General features: G+C 53.4%; 2 protein-coding genes and 1 pseudogene across 3 annotated transcripts; 1 reads left to right on the top strand and 2 right to left on the bottom strand.

Moving 5' to 3' along the window:
- Positions 1–816: 816 nt before the first annotated feature.
- On the bottom strand, positions 817–4,447 carry LOC101352410 (chymotrypsinogen 2-like). Its single transcript, XM_023741930.1, is given in 8 exon segments — positions 817–1,005; positions 1,282–1,415; positions 2,233–2,503; positions 2,631–2,673; positions 2,794–2,886; positions 3,183–3,262; positions 3,363–3,466; positions 4,396–4,447. Coding segments are annotated over 8 exon segments (921 nt in total). The 3' UTR covers positions 817–861.
- Positions 4,448–4,765: 318 nt separating this feature from the next.
- LOC101352157 (chymotrypsinogen 2-like) lies at positions 4,766–10,256 on the bottom strand (annotated as a pseudogene).
- A 3,878-nt stretch (positions 10,257–14,134) lies between these two features.
- LOC101346609 (chymotrypsinogen B) lies at positions 14,135–17,733 on the top strand. Of its 2 annotated transcripts, XM_004387821.1 has the most exons (7): positions 14,135–14,186; positions 15,863–15,966; positions 16,078–16,157; positions 16,254–16,332; positions 16,559–16,739; positions 16,970–17,103; positions 17,572–17,733. In XM_004387821.1, exons 1-7 carry the CDS (start codon positions 14,135–14,137, stop codon positions 17,731–17,733), a joined length of 792 nt encoding a protein of 263 aa, XP_004387878.1. The 2 variants fall into 2 exon arrangements, with proteins under 2 accessions (XP_004387878.1, XP_023597683.1); XM_023741915.1 differs by lacking the exon at positions 16,970–17,103 and having other exon boundaries at positions 17,572–17,693.
- The last annotated feature ends 1,855 nt before the right edge of the window (positions 17,734–19,588 follow it).

The raw sequence follows: 19,588 nt of genomic DNA, 5'->3' as shown, positions 1-19,588 counted from the left end.
CATTATTGATTTTCCAGTCATTTGACTAATAGTCTACATTTAAATAAAATAAAAAAAAAAAAAAAGGAAAGCAGCCTCCTGAGAGGTGTGAGAGACAGAGAGGGCCCGTGGGTGGGAAAGGAGCTGTATCCTTGGGACTGCTGAATGGAAATGGTGGTTTACGGGGATTAGTGGTGAGGGCTGTGAGTGGCCTATCTAGAACTTTGCTCTTGGAAGTTCATCATTTCAGCTGCAACACTTCCAAAATGTTTTAGTTTGAATTACACAAGGACTTGGCCTCCAAGTTGAAGGGAGGAGACCCAGAGGGGGCCATTGCTCTGGGTCATTGTGCCCTCCCTCCCTGTGCTGTCAGGGCAGGCTGTGGCCTGGGCAGGCCGGGGTTTGTGCACAGGCCCTGCCCTGTGTGGAGAGCAGGCCCAGCAAGGCATAGCCTTCAGCTTTTGCCTTGCTGCCTGGGGCCAAGTCCCCACAGCCCCTCCAGGCTTGCCTCATCTCTGTTCTCTGAGTCTGGACCCAGGATTCTCTGAAGAGAGAGGCTGGGCGCACGAGCTGGGGGTAGGGACTACAGGGAATCAGGAGATGCTACTCCCAGCTGACCATGCTGTATGTGACTCTGGTCATCAGTTTCCCTATGGGTACAAAGAATCGGGGTGGGCTGGGGTGGGCTGGGTAGTCTGTCAACCCTCGTCTCTAAACTCCACAGAGGGGACTCCAGTGAAGGCAGCTACTCCCTGCCCCTCACCCACATCATCCCCAGCTCCCAGCCCACCCCAGTAAGGCCACAGAAATGAAGGTCCAAGCAGTTGCTCTCTGGGGTTTTATTCGGGTTTACAAAGATGTGGAGGGGAGGGGGAGGGGGGCTCAGTTGGCCTCCAGAACCTCCCACACCCAGGGCATAAGCTTGGTGATGCAGGCATACACACCTGGTAAAAAGGGATGACACTGGCCGCTGCCCCAGAACACGATGCCCACCAGGGTCCAGGCTCCACCTTTCTGGGATCTACTCTTGGAGGGACCTGGGGTGGGGCTGACCCCTCAGCCTGGTCAGTGTGTGTAAAATGGGCTGAAGACCCCAGCTCACGAGACTGGTGTGTGGAAGAAATGTCCAAGGAAGCCCTCCCTCAGTCTGGGGCATCTATTACCATTAGTTCTGGCTTCTGCTGGGGCCTGGGGCAGAAAGGAGTGGGGAGCCCAGGCCTCCAGGGAAGGGGCTCTGTGCCCCCCTGACCGACCAGGGACTGGGGCAGTGAGGTGGGGCAGGGTGGCCGGAGGAGGCGGTACCATGCAGGAGGAGACGCCGCTGGCCCCGGCGCAGACCATCACGTCGGTGATCTTGCTGCCCCAGTACTTCTTGCAGTCGGTGTTGGACAGGAGGGGCAGGATTGCCTGCTGCAGTTTCTCAGGGAGCTTGATGGCTACAGGGACAGGGGATGGGGTCAGGGCCCGGCACCCTGCCCAGCCCGCCCTACCCCTGCGGAAGAATAATGGGAATCCGTGTTCTGCGTCTTACCCTAGATTTCCTTAAAAATGTTCTGTGGGACGCAGTTCCTTTCACGTTCCACACCAAGCAGTGGGTGACTCTGCTTAAGCAAAGTTATTGAAGTAAACCCTATCCAGCCCCGGCGCAGTCCCGGCAGCAGCCGCCATGATGAGGGGTGGGCGGGAGGACCTGTTTTCTCTTCCGGGGCAGCGGGTGCATTTCCTGTGACTTGAGACGGGTAGGGGGCCCGCCGCTTTTGTGAGCGGCAGGGGGCGCCCCGGTAGCACCACCACCACCGACCTGGCTGCTTGTGTTCTGTTGAGGCGAGAATGAGGAGCCAGCCGGGTTGGGCCGAGGCCCGGGCGGAGGGACGTGGGGCTCCGGAGGAGGAAAATCAGGCCGGACTCCCGGAGTCCCGAACTGGGCCTGACATTTGACTCGCAGCCAAGACTTGACACACCAGCTCTGCTCAAGTCTGGAGCCGAGTCCAGGCTGGAAACGCGAGGCTGCTGCCCAGCTAGCTCATTGCAGGTCAGTGAGGGCGATGCTCAGTATATCCCGGTTTCTTTCTTCACAGGGTCACTGCCCAAGTCTGTCACTACTGTACCTCGTTTTCTTTCATGTTCGATAGATTTTTAATTAAGAGGATTTTACGTAAGAACAGGAATGATCTATAATTGTGCCTAGAATTTAGGCCAAAAAACCCATAATGAGTCTCATACCCCTAAAAAGCCCCCACAGGGGACACTTACCATTCTGCCTGGTGTTGCCCCAGCCCGTGGTGGTGCAGAGGGAGTCCACAGGGACGTTGGCGCTGGCACTGGGCTGGCAGACGTGGGACACGGTCTCAGAGAGGTGGGCGGGCACGGCCAGCTTCAGCAGGGTGATGTCGTTGTGGACTGTCCACTGGCCCCACGGGGTGTGTTCAGACACCTGTGGGACGGAATGGAGAACATGGGAGAAAAAAGGGGAGGCTGGGATCTGGTAGGGCTGTACAGAGAATCTGGAGGTTGGGAACAACGGCTGATGGGAACGTGGCACGTGACATGGTGATGTTTAATTTTTATATTTTTTCACATTTGTCTACAATGAGCATAAATTATTTTATAATAAAAAACGAGTCTCCATATTTTAAAAGGAGCTTTATTACTTGGGGGAAAGAAAGACAATTTTGGGAGAGGCGCTCATAAGCACTGGAGGCAGAGAGGGCAGGTGTGGGGCACACCTGAGCCCTTGGGGCCAGGGGCTCCTATGGCTACGTTCCCGGCCTGCCTAGACCCTCCGAGTTCCCAGGAACCCTGGCCAAAGCCCACCCTCCTCCGTGCCCTCCCAGCTGTAACTCAGCAGTCCTCAGCTCCTGGTCGGAGCTGCAGTCAGACACCTTGACCACCACCCAGTGGCTCCTCCTGGAGAGAGAGGAGGTGGCCAAGGTACTCAGGCTCACAGCTGCCTCTTCAGAGGGGTTCGAGAAAGGTGCCGGATAGGGTGGGCCCCAGTTGGGCCACGGAATCTCATGATGACCTTGAGTCTTCCTTTCTTACTCTAGGCCTCAGTTTTCCCATCTGTATAATGAGGGCACAGGACTAGACCAGAGTTCCCCAAGCTGGGATCTTGGTGGCCTGGGGTTCTGGTTGGGGTTGGGAGTGGTGAGGGTCATTCTTTGACAGCGCAGGGGCCCCAACTGCCTGAGCCGCAGCCTCACCTGACCCCCCAGTGGGCAACGGTGATCACCCAGTCCTTGCTGATGAGGAAGCCCCTGCAGAAGTGAAAACTGGAGCTGGTCTGTGGGAGGGGAGTATGGGGAGAGTTGGCCTTGCCTCTCTCCTGCCCGACCTCCTCTGCAGGTCTCCCTACCCCTACCCTTCCTCAGCCTCCTCCTCACCTGCAGGGACACCTGCTAGGGCTAGGAGGCAGGGACAGCGTCCTCCCCATTGACAATCCTGGACAGGCCACTCAGCTCAGGATGGATGGCGGGGACCCCGCAGCCTTTGGGCAGGGACAGGGTGGCTGGTTGGTTGATGGCATCCCAGGAGGGCAGGGCTGGAGCCTGGCACCTCCAGGCCTCCGCAGTGCCCCGAGCTTTGGCTCTTCCGGGGCACACAGTGCCTGCCCTACTCAGCAGCCACTCTCAGGGGCCCTGTGGGGGAGCTTGGGACTGAGGGCACCTGTGATCAAGGTCTGGATCTGGTGGTCCAGAGCTGGGAGGCCAGGCCCAGGCACTGCCAGTGGGCAGCACCCCAACCACTGTGTGCCTGAGCTCAGGATCCCTGGACTTGGGGGCTGGGCTCCCCTGCTCTTTGATGTCCTTGGTGCTCTCACACCTCTGAGTTTGTGGCAAGAGCTGATTGAGGTGAAGGTGTTGCCCCATCTGGAGGGCACAAACCTGAGAGGCTGCCCAAGTCCCGAGGGTGGAGGGGCTGGGGCTGAGGAGGCAGGCGAGACATTTGTGAGGCAGAATCTACAGTCTTGGTGGTGGATTTAGAGGGTGAAGGAGCCAGAATGATTTCCCAGCTTCTGGGGTGGGTGTCTGAGTGGATGGAGGAGACGGAGACAAGGAGGAGACCCAGGTATGTCTAGTTGAGTTTTAGGTGCTCATGGGACCTCCAGGTGGTAGTTTCCCATAGGTCGTGGGTGTGTGAACCTGATGTGGAAGCTGAGGCCTGGAGGGGGCCCCAGAACCAGGGAGGCTGGGCAGGAGCAGCTGAGGGCTGGGGGTGTAAATGAGGGGGGCGGTTGTGAGAATGAAGGGGAGAGGGAAGATCTACCCACAAGGGGGAAGCTAGTGCCTCTGTCAAGGTGCAACTGTCTGAGGGCTGGGACCTCCCTGTTCCTAGGCATTGGGGTCAGATGACAGGTGAGGTACGACCTGGGACTGCCAAGCCTGCCTCCAAGCCCTGCCTGAGCCCAGCACTTACTGAAGCTGGTGCCAAGGAGGAGGAAGCCAAGGACGATCCGGAGAAAGGCCATGGTGTGTGGCTGGGAGGAGGCATGGGCCTGCCTGATGGACCCCATTATATTCCCCAAGCCCACCAATCACAGTTGGCCTCGCCATCCCCTGCTCTTCTCATGAGTTCTTGGGCTGATGGGCCACCTGGCCCCAGCGTGGGCCTGGGAAGAGGCCACACTTGAGAGTCCTGGAAAGATTCCAGAGACACAGGTATGTGGGATCAGTGTGGCCTTCCTCCCTCAGCAGCCTACTCCTTGTGGGGGGCCCTGCACAGGTCCTTCTCTGAACCCCCATTTTCTCTCTTGTGGCCTTCCTGGCCACTCTGGGGAGCTGGGGCCCGGGCGGTAGGGAAAGGGACTTGGGAGAGGCCCCTAGAGATCCCCACTGTGTGCTGGGCCTGCCCCGTCCAGCTCAGGGAAGTTCCATGTTCAGGAGCAGAGAGAGACCTCGGAGGGCCTGACACAGGACACAGATACCACTGACATGTTTCCACAGGGTTATTGAGGTTTTCTGTGGCGCAGTCGGTAGGGCCTGGGAGGGGCTGCAGGCTCAGTTGGCCGCTAGGATCTCTTGCACCCAAGGCATGAGGCTGGTGACGGGCGTACACACCAGGCCTGGAGGTGGAGCAGGTGCTGCTGCCCCAGGACACAGTACCCACTAGGGTCCAGGCACCCTCTTTCTGACAGACCAGGGGGCCGCTGGAGTTGCCCTGCAGAGGGAGGGAGGGGTGGCTTGGAGCTGGCGGCTCAAGCGGCCTGGCCTCAGTGGCCCCTGGACTTGGTCTCACAGTCTAGTCCAGGGCCTGACACTCATTATAGTCACACTGGACGGATTATGAACAAAACCTCAGCAGCTCTTGCTGTGGTCTCTCCCCAAGGAAGTCTGAATCATGCCTGGGGGCAGGATTCACTATAATAAAATTTAAAAAAACAGTTGCCCTCGAGTCAATTCTAACTCATGGTGAACCCACCCCATGTGTGTTGAAGGAGAACTCTGCTCCATAGTGTTTTCAGTGGCTGATTTTTTGGAAGTAGATTTCCAGGCCTTTCTTCTGGAACACCTCTGGGTGGATTCAAATCACCAACCTTTCAGTTAGCAGCTGAGTGCATTAACTGTTTGCACCACCCAGAGACTCTGGGGTCCATAATAGAGTTTCAGTAAAGCTGATTTGACTAATAGGAAGAAGAGCTTGGGTGGCGCTGTGAGGGAGGAAGGGCTGGTTAGCCCTTCTGGAGGTGACTAGGCCACCGTGTCCCCCGGCTGCATACTGCACAACTCCAGGAGGTGCCATTTTCTTAGACAACTTTGTCGTATTTTTCAACATCATGGTTCTGGGACCAGAGATCTTCTTCTGATGCCCCTCTGCTGAGGTCCTGGGTCCCCCAGGAGCCCTGTTTCCCTGTCTGCTTGGGCAGGCAAGCCCAGGGAGAGAGGCAAACCTTGGAGAGAGGCCCGCCTGCTTCTTTTGTTTCCTCTCTCCCTACCCAAGACTCTGGCCTGGGCTTTTGCCTGAACCCACCACTGGATTTGGGAGAGAAGGGATGCCGGAAGAGAAGAGGTGCCGGGAAGAGCCCCAAGACCAGTACCATGCAGGAAGAGATGCCACTGGCCCCGGTGCAGACTATGAAGTCAGTGATCTTGCTGCCCCAGAACTTGCAGTTGGCATTGGACAGGAGGGGCAGGGCCACCTGCTGCAGGCGCTCGGGGTTGTTGGTGTCTGGAAGGGCAGGATGGTGTCAGCACCTGCAGCCCTACCCTGCCTGGTGGCGCACACCTCCCACTTACCCACTAGGCTAGCCACTCACTGACTGGTGTGCTTAGTCAGGCCCTAGCCCATGGTGGCACAGAGGGAGCCAGTCGGGAAGTTGTCACCCTCATTGGGCAGGCACACAGCGAACAAGGTCTGGGAGAAGTGGGCGGGCGTGGCTAGCTTCAATAGGGTGATGTCATGGTTGATGGTAAACATATTGAACTTGGGGTTCTTGAAGACCTGTGGGTCAGGGCGGACAGGTGCAGTGGGAGTTGGGGAGGAAGCTGCTATATGGCCAGAGGCCTGAGCAGAGGCACATGGCTTCCCCTCATCATCCTTAGTTTTTTATGGACATTGGCCTGTCCAACTTGGCAGCTCCTTCTGTGGCCCTGGGAGCCAAGGACCAGGCCGAGGGGCAGACCTCCCTTCGTGTGGAAACCTTGTTCACCCTGCTTTCTGCTTTGCTTCTTTGTCTCATCAGAGGTATTGGGGTGATCTGGAAGGGCCCAGGTGAGGGAGGTTTCCAGCTTCCTGGTCCAGCCCAGCTTGCCCTGGATGACACTCCCTAGAGCCTTCCTCTGCCTGGGGGTCACATTGGACTCCTGTGGTCACCATACCTTGACAGTCTTCAACACCTGGATGGCCTTGGCATCTGAGCCCTGATCAAACTCTCCAGCCACGACCAGGTGCGAGGTTCTGGAGAGGGCCAAACAAAGGAGGGGGGTTCCTGCCATGAGGTGGGGGGCATGATGAGGGTACAGTGTGCGTACGTGTGGGAGTGCAAGCGTGCATGCAAGTGCACATGTATAGGCATGTGAGTGTATCTGTGTGTGTGCTCATGTGCCCATATCGGTGAGTCTACGTGTGTGCACACCATGTGTGGTATTGATCACAGAGACGGGAGCTCAGAATACCAGCATATGCAGCCTCAGCCAACTGCACATACAACCTGACATGTTTTTACTTCCCAGCAACCCTGGGAGATGGGCAGGACTGGTGTTTTCTACACATTTGCAGATAAGGGAACTGAGGCTTGAACGAGTCAAAGGACTCATCCTCAGTGCTGAGGGTCCTCCCTTCCACCCAAAGGGTTGCCCTACAGACCTGGGCCTCACCTGATCCCACAATGGGCAGCGGTGACTACCCAGTCCTTGCTGATGAGACAGCCTCCACAGAAGTGGAAGCCAGTGCTGTCCTGGGAAGGGAGATGGGGAGGGTCAGAACTGGCTTGAGGCCCTCCGTCTCCTCCAGGGTGGTGTCCTCTCCCTGCCACCCTCCTTCTCCTTCCTCTACCCACTGCCTCAGGGTAGAGGGGCAGGTCCTCACCTGCAGGGACACCTGCCACGGCCAGGAGCCAGGAACAGTGTCCTCCCCAATGATAATTCGGGAGAGGCCGCTGAGCATGGGATGGATGGCAGGGAGCCCACAGCCTAGGGATGGGGGCAGGGGGTGAAGAGTCAGACCAAGGTCGACTCTGGGCCCCACCCATCCAGGTCCCACCACCTCAGCCTCTGGGACCCAGAACCTGTCTCCCACCCCACCTCTGAGAAGCCTGCCCTGCCTTGCCCACCCCAACCCTGGGACAGCACATCAGTCCTGTGCCTGGGCTCTGGGACGCAGAGGAACCAGACTTGGCCCCCACCTCAGCCCAGCCAAGCGGAACAGGTTGAGTGTGAGGTGGGCAGTGGGGCCAAAGCAAGGGCTCGGGGCTGGGCTCTATGGGTTTCAATCTGGGCTCATCCCTGCCTAGCAAAACCTCTCTGAGTCTCAGTTTCTCCATCAGCAAAATGGGGATCAGAAGTTGCTAACCTCACAGGGTCAGTGTAAGGATTCAACATGAGTTAGCACTGGCTCTGCTCCTGGCCCATGTAAGTGCTCAGTGAGCAGGAGTTTAAAAGGCTGGGCTCTAGGTCCCAAAAGGGCTGTTGGGGGCAAGCCTCCACTGCCCTCATGCTTGCCATCTGAGCCTGTTTGGGAGTCACTGAGTGTACAGAGAATTTCCTGTCCCTCTAGACTTGTCTTCCCTGTCCCTGACACAGGGTGCGAGGCCTCAGGGCAGCCCCAGGAATGTCCTCCTTCTCCCCAGGGAAGCAGAGTGGAGGGACTCTGCCATCATCCCGGAGGTGAACCAGGTGGAGTGGTGGGGCAGGGAGACCTGGTTTCCGGCTTGGGCAACAGCATGGGTAATGGGACTCTTTCCCAACAATTGGGAAGCTGCGGAGGGAGAAATTTTGGGGTGAGGCTGATCTTCCCTGCCACCGTGGTGCCTTTCTGCCATGGAGCCACTGGGGCACATGTTGAGGGAGGAAATGGTGAGTGGGTGAGGGTATGGGGCTGCTGGGGCAGAGGCCACACCCCAGCAGCCCTGGGCCTGGCCTGAGCCGACCCGTGGCCTGCCGTGGGAGCCAACAGCTGGCCCTACCCTGACTATCCATGTCCCCTCCTTTCCCCGGGTTGCCGAGGCTTTTGGGAACAAGTGCAGCTGGAGTTGGGGGAGGGAGATCCCTGCCTGCCAGGTGCCCCCACTCCTGCCAGGAACCTGCACCCAGCACTGCCTTTCCCACCCTCGCCTAAGGGACCCAAAGGTGGCACCCTTTCCCCAACCCCCATCTGAGAGGAAGGACCCCCCAATGGCAGAGTTGTAGATTCTTTTGGTCAAATTCCAAGGAGTGGAAGGCCTGGGTCATAAGGTAGGTATATGTTTATTGGAAACTGTCAGTTTTCCTTTAATAGCCAAATAGAAGGATTTGATCCTGTGCCCCATGCTCTTTCCCCTCCCCGGCTGGTCTGGTGCCCAGGGAAGACATAAGGCAGAGCTGCTGTCATCCTGGGGCCCTGGATGATTGTGTGGAGCATAGCATCCCTCCTGCTTCCACTGCCTGTCCTGCAACACTGCACGTTTAAGTCTATTTGTTAGAGCAGTTAGTGTTACAGGAACCAAATCATTGCTCTTTCTCCACAGGTCTCCTCAGGCAGAGACATTTCTATTAACATTTAATTTTTTTTCTTTTTTTTCCCAACTTATTTTTGAAAGTTTCAAAACTTTAGGAAAGTTGCAAAAATAGGCCAGTGATCCCCCACATAAGCTTCACCTAGATTTGCCACCTGTTAACATTTTGCCTCGTGTTTACAGACACACACACACGTATTTATATATTTTTTGCTGATCTAGTTAATTCAAGTTATTTAGTTGCAGGTTATTGATCATTAAAAAATTCTCTTCTTTATCTAAGTCTTAAAAAATTTAAGAGTAATGCTTGAATGCTCCCTTTAAAAAAGATTAAAACCATCATAGACAAGGCACAGATGACCTTTCCCACCTCATTTCTCTACAGTCCCCCTTGCATTTAAAACTAATCAGTTCACCACCATTCTGCAAATGTGCCCTGAACTTCCTGCCCCTGTGCCTTTGCCCCGCCGGTCCCTTCCCTTAGCGCACCCACCCTCTTCCACCCCTGGGCTGTGTGCTGCTCTCTCAGGCAGGAATCGGCCTTGGCTCTGGCTGCCTGCCGCAGGGTGGGTGCCAGTCAAGGTGGATGGAGGCAGCTGGGCTGGGAGCTGCAGGACTGGAAGTTGCTTACGCTGTCAAGTTGACACTCAACAGTGTCCTTGGGTCCCACTTTTCTGCTATTCAAATCTCCCACCTTCTGGTTTGGAGCCCTGCCCCTTCCTCTAGACTTATTCATGCAGACTCCCTGGGAGAAGTTTTCATTTTGCTTGTGGGTTGAGGCAGCCAGGCGAGTGTCACTTAAAAGAACCTTACCTCCGTGCTTGTTCCCTCATTGCAAGTATGCGACATCTAGTATGTTTAATGGGAAATGCTGGAGCAAGCCTGGGAAAGCGTAACTCAGAGGCAATGAATTGGGAGATGAGTCGATCCGAGTGTGCACAGGGAATGGACTCTGGGAGCGGGTCTTTCCAGGGCAGCTTGGGTTTGGGGGAAGAGCTTTGCTGAGGGAAGGAGACCCCATCCACATCCCTGCCCTGTTACCTCCTGGAGTTTGGCTTGGGTGTGGGTTGTTCCAGGTGCTGCCCAGCTGCAGGCATGGGGGGGTGGGGTACTGCAGGGCATTCAACATGGGTCCACTCAGCCTGGCCCTGCCCAGGTGTTCCAGAATCCCATTTTCAGTGGCCCTGGAGGCAGTACTGGTACCAATCACTGTATCAGTCATGGTCCTGCCCAAAAACAGATGGCACAGATGGTAATTTGAGAGAGTTTTAATAAAGAGAATGTTTACAAAGGTGTAGGCAGGGCTCCAGGAAGCCAAGAAAGGACAGTGAAGCAGGCACACAGGGGCTAGGAACAATAGGGAGATATTGCCATATCTTAAACTGAAGGGACAAGGAGGGGGTGGCAGTTATAGATCCCAGAAAGGAGAGGGCTTCCAACCCATAGCAACCTCTCAGAGAGAGAACCAGGGGAATAAGTACCCTGACTTAGCTCTCCTCCCACTCTCTCCAGGACCCTCCTCCTGTTGATGCCTCCCATTGGCTGAATCCAAATGCATCCCTGGAGGTCAGTCTCCTGGAGGCCAGCAAGGTGAAGAAGGGAGGAGAGAAGACCTGAAGGGGCAAATGGAAGACATTCAGCACAGTTATCATGTTATTTTCTTTTCTTTTTTTTTTTTTTATTGGCTGTAATCTTTTCTTTTATAATTTATTTTATTTATTTTGTTGCTGTTGTCAAAAATACACATAGCCAAAGATACACCATTTCAAAAATTTCTACATGCACAGCTCAGTGACATCGACTACGCTCTTCCAATTGTGCTGCTATTCTCACTTTAGATGAAGGCTTACAGAACAAAATAGTTTCTCATTTAACAGTACACGTTGCCCTATGACAATGGTTAACAACTTCACAACACATCAACACTATCCTTACTCAACCTTGGGTTCCCTATCGCCAACTTTCCTGTCCCCTTCTGCCTTCTGGACCTTGTCCCTGGACTGCTGTGCCTCATTAGTCCCATTTGGTTTTATGGGGCTGTCCACTCCCCGGCTGAACTGTGAACCTCGGAAATGACTTCACCACTGAGCTAAAAGGGTGGCTGGGGGCCATTCTCTCGGGGTTTCTCCAGTCTCCTTTAGGCCAGTAAATCTGGTCTTTTTTTTGTGAGTTAGAATTTTGTTCTACATCCTTCTCCAGCTCTGTCCAGAACCCTCTGTTGTGATCCTGGTCAGAGCAGTCAGTGGTGGTAGCCGGGCACCATCTAGCTGTACTGGACTCAGTCTGGTGGAGGCCTTGGTAGCTGTGGTCCATTAGTCCTTCGGACTAATCTATTCCTTGTATCCTGTTCTCTTCATTCTCCCTTGCTCCTGAAGGGATGAGACCAGTGGAGTATCTTAGATGGCTGCTCGCAGGCTTTTAAGACCCCAGACGCTACTCACCAAGGTAGAATGTAGAACATTGTCTTTATAAACTGTGTTATGCCAGTTGAGCTAGATGTTCCCCGAGAATCATGGTTATTTTCTATCATTTAAGATGGTTTTTTATAATAAAATACATGGCTGATATGGCTAAACAATAGGGATTTGTTTTTCTCACCCACCAGAGATTTAGAGGTAAGCCATTGTGGGTGTCTGCTCAGGAGCTCAGTGATGTAGTTCCAGGTTAGGATCTCTTTCTCTTGCCTTCCTTGTGCTCTCAAGATAGCTGCCAAAGCACCAAGCACCACATCCTCACAAGACTGTGTTAAAAGTGCAGAGAGGTTAGGAGTGGGCTCTCCTCACCTCTCTTTGCCACCACTGGCTTGGATTCATCAGAGTTCTCCCTCTGGGGGCTGGGGACAGGGGAACCCCCACGAGATCCTATGGTTAAGAAAGGGGAGATGGCTGTGGGAAGTGGCAATGGCTGTCACTATTGGTAACAAAATTATCATCCTGCTCCTAAAGACTCTCACCTCATAGTCAAGTTTGAATAGGGGATAGCTGGGGGCCAAAAGGAATTACTCGAAGTAAAAAGCACATGGGCAAATGTACACAAACGTTATTCAGTCTCCCTTACGCTTTCCAGCTCTCAGCTCTTTGTAGACAGGAAACTCTCCCTCCCCTCTCTCCACACTCCTCCCTGTACTCTAGTCTGCCATGAGTTTAGCTTTCACAACAGACCTGAAGACTTCAGGCTGCTTCTGCTTTTTCATCGGGAAAAATCCCTGAGATGAGGAAAATACAAATGGCTTGGCTATTTTTGTTTGGAGTGGATAAAGGAAAAAACCATCACCACCACCAAAAATAAAATAAGCCCAACCGGCAAATGTCAATATTTCAACAAATTACCTTGACCTGAAACTTAAATATGAATTCCTTATGGTCATAGCTAGGGCTGTGGGACACCCCTGGGTAGCCACAGAGGCTGTTAAAATATCAAGAAGCTTCCATACCAGTTGGTAAATAGCCACTGTCCCAGCTCTCTCTGTCACCCTTCCTCCAGGACTTCGGACCTCCCCAGAGAACAGGGTCCCAGGTCTCCAGGACTCTGCCCAAACCAGGGCATAGCCACTGTTCCCAAGGGTCAAGCCCCTGCTCAACCAGTAGCTGAAGTTTTTTATTATCTCCTCTGCTGAGAACATACAACTCTAAAACAAAATCTAAATTTACAAATTAAAGACACACAAAACTTCAAAACCAGTCAAGTTCAAATCAAAGGTATTAAACAAGACCAGTTACATTGTACTGCTTACCCTGACTCCCTTCTCCCACAGTGACCATGGCCCTAAAGGCCTTAGATGAAGACTCAGTTCCCCCACCATGTTTTTCTTTTCAAACTATCTTATCAGGGGCCTTCGATGACAGCCGTGTCCAGATCCAGAACAGCAGGCCATCCCGATTGCTCCCCATTCGTTATCCCAGTTTATTGTATTTATTACATATTAATTATACTGTACAAAATTATATTATTTGTTCATTGTATCTCTCACTCAAATCTCAGCCCCACAGGGTCAGCTCTGTTCATGAGTGCCTACAACAGTGCCTGGCCCAGAGGAGTGAGTGAGCGAGCATAAAAGCCTGTGCATAGATCGCTGAGAAGTCCTTGGTTCCCACCTATGCAAGTGCATCACTGACGAATTTCCTACACCTATCCTTTTCTCATTGTTCTGTGACAACCAAGTAGTTTGTTTCTTCAGTGTGTCCTTTTATAGTGTGGAATCAAAGTTTCATCTTTTAAGAAAATAAAACTTTCTACAATGAATTCAATTTAAATTGTGAATTGTCACAGAAAAGAATTCAACTTGAGCTCATGGCAGACGTGGGTGGGTTTGTCAACTATTACCTGTTAACAGCCCGTGTTTGGGCAATTCCTGAACAGTTACGGGGTTGTGGACACAACTCAGACGCAGGCTCTGAACCTGCTTGTCTGGGCTGGATTATGAGTGACCCCCCTAGGCACTACAGAAAACACATACTTTTCCTGTAGATGAATACTGAACACTGAAAACACTCCTTGCGGAGAACCTGCAGCCAATGTTCATGGTACTGGGGGCCCTAGGACTATGAGACATTGCAAGCTCCTTCCAGAAACGACTAGCTGAATTCTTTAAACCTGGGGTGGGGTTGCTTTAATTGAGGAGCCAGGACCCCTCCCTGTGCCGCTGGCAACGGGAGAGTCCCTGCCCTGCCTCCTGGCAGAGACTGCAGAGAGCTGAGCTCCCAGCCTGGCCGCTGGCCTTGCCTGCACCCTGGGGATGCCCGGTGGTGCCAAGGTTCACGGCGCTGTTGGGCCAGGGCAGCTACCTGTTTCCCAGGGGCTGGGGTGTCCCAGGCTGAAAGCCAGGCCTGGCTGTGAGAGGGACTTGGTCCCTGCTTATCGCCCAAGGTCCCTGGATATCAGGGAGGGTGAATCTCAGGCCCCCCTGGCTGGGCAGGGCCAGAAGGGCTGGGCGGGGCTTGGGAGACTGGAGGGGATGAAAAAGGGGCCCCACAGCAGGCAGGCTCCGCATCTCCTGACTGCAGCACCATGGCCTTTCTCTGGCTCCTCTCCTGCTTCGCCCTCGTGGGGGCCACCTTTGGTGAGTGCCTGCCGGCTGGGGAGGAGGCTGGGGAGCAGGGGCCTCAGCCCTCAGTGGGCCTGAAGCCAGGCCCCATCAGAGGGGCCGGAGGGGCCTGGCCAGGAGGGCCTGTGGACTCCCCTTCTCTGCACCCTTGGGTCACTCCCTAGCAAGGCAATTTGAAGCCACAGAGAGGAGTGGGGTCCTTTTGGGGCTTCGGAGCCCTCACACCCTGTGCTGGGGAGTAGAGAAGACAAGTCTGGGCCCCTTGGGTCTTCCGGCTCCAGAGGCGCTCAGGCGGTGAGTGCTGTGGGCTGGGTGAGGGGTGACCGCAGACCTCCCCAGGCTTTTATGTATTCGTTGTGCTGGACACTTGCTATTACTGATAAGCATACTTCTTTCTCTACTTAATTATGAACTAGTAAAAAATACAGAAAATACTGTAATATCTGGGTACTTACCACCAGAATTTAGCAATGCTAACTTTTTGCTGATGTGTTTCAGGTATTTCTTTTTAAACAATAAAACAGATTCAGCTGAAGCTGTCCTCCCTCCTCCTCTCCTTGAAAGGTTAACCCTATTCTGAACTTGGCTGGGCATTGTTTCTATGCAAGTTTTTAAAATAAAATTTAGTACATATTTATAAATTCACAAACAATGCACACAATTTTTGATATTTAAAAAATTTATGTAAATGGTATTCTATGTGTTTTACAGTGTGCTTTTTCCCACTCAAGTTTTTGATTTATCATGTCGATATGTGGGTCCAGCTCATTCGTTTTTATCACTGTAAAGTACTCTGTCAGGTGACTATACCACTGTTTATTTCTGGTTTTTTTTTTTTTGCTATTACAAAAAATAAATGTGTGTGTGTGATTAAAACAGTGTCCTCGTGGGCAGGAGTAGGAGGCACGAGGCTTGTAGCAAGGCGTGATGACTCTACAAGTGGCGTGGTTGGTTGTAGTGGCTGCACCTGTTCAACTTTCCTTGTTATTGCCAAATCACAGAACCCGTGTACAGGTGCTGAGAAGTCACAGACATATTGAGCACACCTGTTCTCTTCTCAGTGTTTGAGAAAATTAAAGCAATTTGTCTTGTTTCCTCAGTGCCGTTTTATGATATGAAATAAAGTCCTGTTTTATTAAATAATTGAGAAATTAAAACTTTATACAATGAATAGTTGCTTAAATTGTGAATTATCACAGAAATAGACTATGGCACCATTTTACATGCCCATCAGCCACATATAAGCCATGTGTAGGAGTTCCAGATTGTTCTCAACTTGCCAGTACTTGGGAGTTTCAATCTAATGGAGGAGCTCTGACCTGTGAAGTTGGCATTGTTCTGCTCCCCACTTTACAGCTGAGGAAACTGAGGATCGGGGAGATGCAGCTACTCCTCTGAGTTCTCACAGGAAGGGACAGGCCTAGGAACTGAGCTTGGCAATCTTAGCTTCCCTGCTGTTTTCTGCTCCTTCAGGCAGGCAGCCCCAGGTCAGGGTGGGCCCTGGGCCTCTGCAGCCCTGGAAGGATGCTTGTGGTCAATGAGCTGTGTCTGGGGGGTCCTTGAGCCTGGAGGAGGTGGGAGCTATGCAATGGGGTCCTGTGGCATGGGCCACTGACCTAGGGATCCGGAGTTCTGCAACTGAGAGGCCCACTGGCTCCTGGGCTCAGCCCTTCCTCTTGCCCCATTCCCAGGCTGTGGAGTCCCTGCCATCCAACCTGTACTGAGTGGCCTGTCCAGGATTGTCAATGGTGAGGATGCAATCCCTGGCTCCTGGCCCTGGCAGGTGTCCCTGCAGGTGAGGGGGGATTCTGAGTATGTGTAGGGGCACCCTGTGGTATTGGCTGGGCTGGGGGCGTGCTGCCCAGGGAGGATGTGGCTGACCTTCCTTCCCCACCTCCCTCCCCAGGACAGCACCGGCTCCCACTTCTGCGGGGGCTCCCTCATCAATGAGAACTGGGTGGTCACTGCTGCCCACTGTGGGGTCAGGTGAGACCTGGGTGGGCTCAGGTTCTGTTTGCAGCTTGTTGGAGGTGGGGGAGCAGGGCGCATTCCTGGTCCTCAACCCCCACATGCTCTGTCTAGCACCTCCCACCTTGTCGTGGCCGGCGAGTATGACCAGGGTTCAGACGCCGAGAACATCCAGGTCCTGAATATTGCTAAGGTACACCCAGGACGTGCTGGACGGCTGGGGAAGGGGGTTCAGCTGAGAAGCTGGGGGTGCAGGAGGGGGAGAAGAACCCTGGGAGGCTTGAGGGACAGGAGCTGAGGGGGTGAGGCCAGCCTTAGGTTTCCCCTGAAAGGACCACCAGAAAGTTTGTCTACTCAAAACCTGCAGATCCCTGACTCATGCTGGGCCCTCAGCCAGTTGTTCTGACCCTCACCCGCAGGTCTTCAAGAACCCCAAGTTCAGCATGCTCACCATCCGCAACGACATCACCCTGCTGAAGCTGGCCAGGCCCGCCCGCTTCTCCCTAACCGTGTCCGAAGTCTGCCTGCCCAACGCTGAGGACGACTTCCCTGCTGGCTCCCTCTGCGTCACCACGGGCTGGGGCAAAACCAAGTACAGTGGTGAGTGTGCCGTGGCCTTTCCAGGGCAGGAGCTCCTGGTGTTGAACAACTTTGCTTGAGCGAAGTCATCCACTGGGTGGTGTGGAATCTGAAAGGAATCGAAAGGAACAGGACGTTCTTGAGGAAAACCATGCTGGGAGAGGGCGGGCGTCTCCAGGGGCCCTGGTTCTCCTCCACTGGGGCGGGCTGGGCAGGGTGACGGGCCCTGGCCCCATCCCCTGTCCCTATAGCCATCAAGATCCCTGAGAAACTGCAGCAGGCAACCCTGCCCCTCCTGTCCAACACCGACTGCAAGAAGTACTGGGGCAGCAAGATCACCGACGTGATGGTCTGCGCCGGGGCCAGCGGCGTCTCCTCCTGCATGGTACCGCCTCCTCCAGCCACCCTGCCCCACCTCACTGCCCCAGTCCCTGGTCGGTCAGGGGGGCACAGAGCCCCTTCCCTGGAGGCCAGGGCTCCCCACTCCTTTCTGCCCCAGGCCCCAGCAGAAGCCAGAACTAATGGTAATAGATGCCCCAGACTGAGGGAGGGCTCCCTTGGACATTTCATCTGCACACCAGTCCCATGAGCTGGGGTCTTCAGCCCATTTTACACACTGACCAGGCTGAGGGGTCAGCCCCACCCCAGGTCCCTCCAGGAGTAGATGCAGAGCTGGGACTGAACCCAGATCCAAGTGACTTGTGCACAGCCACACAGTGTGAGCCTCTCTGTGCCCACACTTGTCATTTCTCTGTACCCCCAGACCCTCCCCCCAGATTCTGCCAGGTCAGGGCACACTAGGGCCCCAGCACCCCCTTCCACACCTGGCAACAAGTCCTTCCTCCCCCGGCAGGGCGACTCTGGTGGCCCCCTGGTATGCCAGAAGAATGGAGCCTGGACCCTGGTGGGCATCGTGTCCTGGGGCAGCAGCACCTGCTCCACCTCCACACCTGCCGTGTATGCCCGTGTCACTGAGCTTGTGGCCTGGGTTCAGAAGACCCTGGATGCCAACTGAGTTTATGTGTCCTGCGACCCGCCCCCCCGGCCAGAGTCCCCAGTAAAAGCATCTGTACAGAAGCAGTGACTGCGTATCTCTCTGGAGGCTCTTGGGAAGTGGGCTTCTGGTCACTCACCAGGGGTGATGCTACTGCTCTATTTCCAGGCCACAGCTACCCTCCCACAGCCAAGCCAACAACCTCTGTCCTTGGCCACAGAGATGATGACATCCCCAAGCCCCCCTTCTTCTCCCAGTTCTCTCCATAGCTCCATGTTTCCCTGTGAAGTTCATCCAAGGTTGGTCTTGGGGGAGGCAGCCAGCAGTCCACACTTACCTGGCCTCTTGGCAGGAATGGAACTGGGCTCCTTTCTGCATTTCTTTCAGCATTTTCCCTCATCTTTGCTTCGTGGAATATGAGGTGTTCTGATGGTGGTTCATAGTATGTTGAAATTAAGGTGATATAGGCAATTTAGTATTTTAATTACTAAGGACATGAACAGAGTCCAAAGAGATGAACTTGATGTGGAGAGTGAACATGTGGAAAGGAGAAAAGAAAAGAGAAGGGTTGGGCAGAGGAGTTGGACTTGAAGTAAATTATTTAAAATATTACAAAAAGTCCAGTCTTTTAAGGATAACTGCTCTTAAACTCAGAGAGCAAAGAACATATATTTTACTATTACACTAAGAACCACTTGTATACAAGTGAATATGAGATGTGATTAATATAAAAACAGAGTAACCAGCACAAACCTTACTGCCAGTAAGACCAGCCTCCTCTGCCAACCACCCACTAACAGGCCTCCTTGGCAGCTGAAGAGTGGCAGCTCCAGGATAAGGTTGCCACCTGGTGGCCAGCAGGAACATTGCAAGGTGGTGGTGCAATGGTTAAGTGCCTGGGTGCTATCCAAAAGGTCAGCAGTTGGAACCCACCAGCCGTTCCACTAAAGAAGATGTCATAGTCTGCTTCGGTAAAGATTTACAGCCTTGGAAACCCTATAGGGCAGTTCTACTCTGTCCTATAGAGTTGCTGTGAGTCGTCAGAATCAACGCAATGGCAATGGGTTTGTGGTTTTTGTTTTTTTTTAACCCAGTGGTGTTCAAAAGAAATACAATGTGAGCCAAATATGTTATTTTAAATTATCTAGTAGCCTTACTAAAGTAAAAAGAAACAGATGGACTAAATTTAATAATATATTTTATTTAACCCAATATATCCAAAATATTGTCATTTCAACATGTAATCAATATTTAGAAATTATTAATGAGAAATCAGTCTTTGAAATGTTTGGGTCCCTTTTCCCCAGTACACTGTCATCAAAGTTAATGGCGATTGTTCCCTTTAGTTAAGGACTGAGGAAATAATTTTGAACACTGGCCTTTCCTTCAGTCAGTGAGTTCCAGGTGCAAACACTGGCTCAGACCTGGTAACTGGTAAGGGATCATGATTTTTTAAAATTAGCCTGCTGAGCATCCATCCTTGATTTCTTTCAAGTGTACAGACTGGGCAGTATCCTTGTTAGCAGTACATCTCTTCTGCCCCAGACACACTGGGTTCTATGAACTGTCTCCAAGACTCTGAGGGCAGGACCCTGGCTGCCATCCAGCCTTGCCACTTGTTAGGGTAATTGCATCCACCTGGCTGCTGATGGGTAAACACCGCCACCTGGCCCAATGTCTGCTGGGGTGGGAGGGGGCCCTCAGGCACCCTCATTGCCATCAGTAGTCCAGTGCTGTGGTGGCATCTCCTACCATCCACCCTGGCCTGAACTTCGCAGCAATGCTGATGCCCACTCACCAGCACATTCCTTATGGCTTTGGAGATGAGTGTATTTTCTGGGCCTTCTGTTAGGACAGTCACCCACTGGGTGTTCTG

The sequence above is a fragment of the Trichechus manatus genome, unplaced genomic scaffold (assembly GCF_000243295.1).
Source record: "Trichechus manatus latirostris isolate Lorelei unplaced genomic scaffold, TriManLat1.0 scaffold00194, whole genome shotgun sequence".
Classification (NCBI taxonomy): Eukaryota; Metazoa; Chordata; class Mammalia; order Sirenia; family Trichechidae; genus Trichechus; species Trichechus manatus.
Note: the sequence above shows the minus strand (reverse complement) of the source record. Positions and strands in the feature narration are given on the sequence as shown.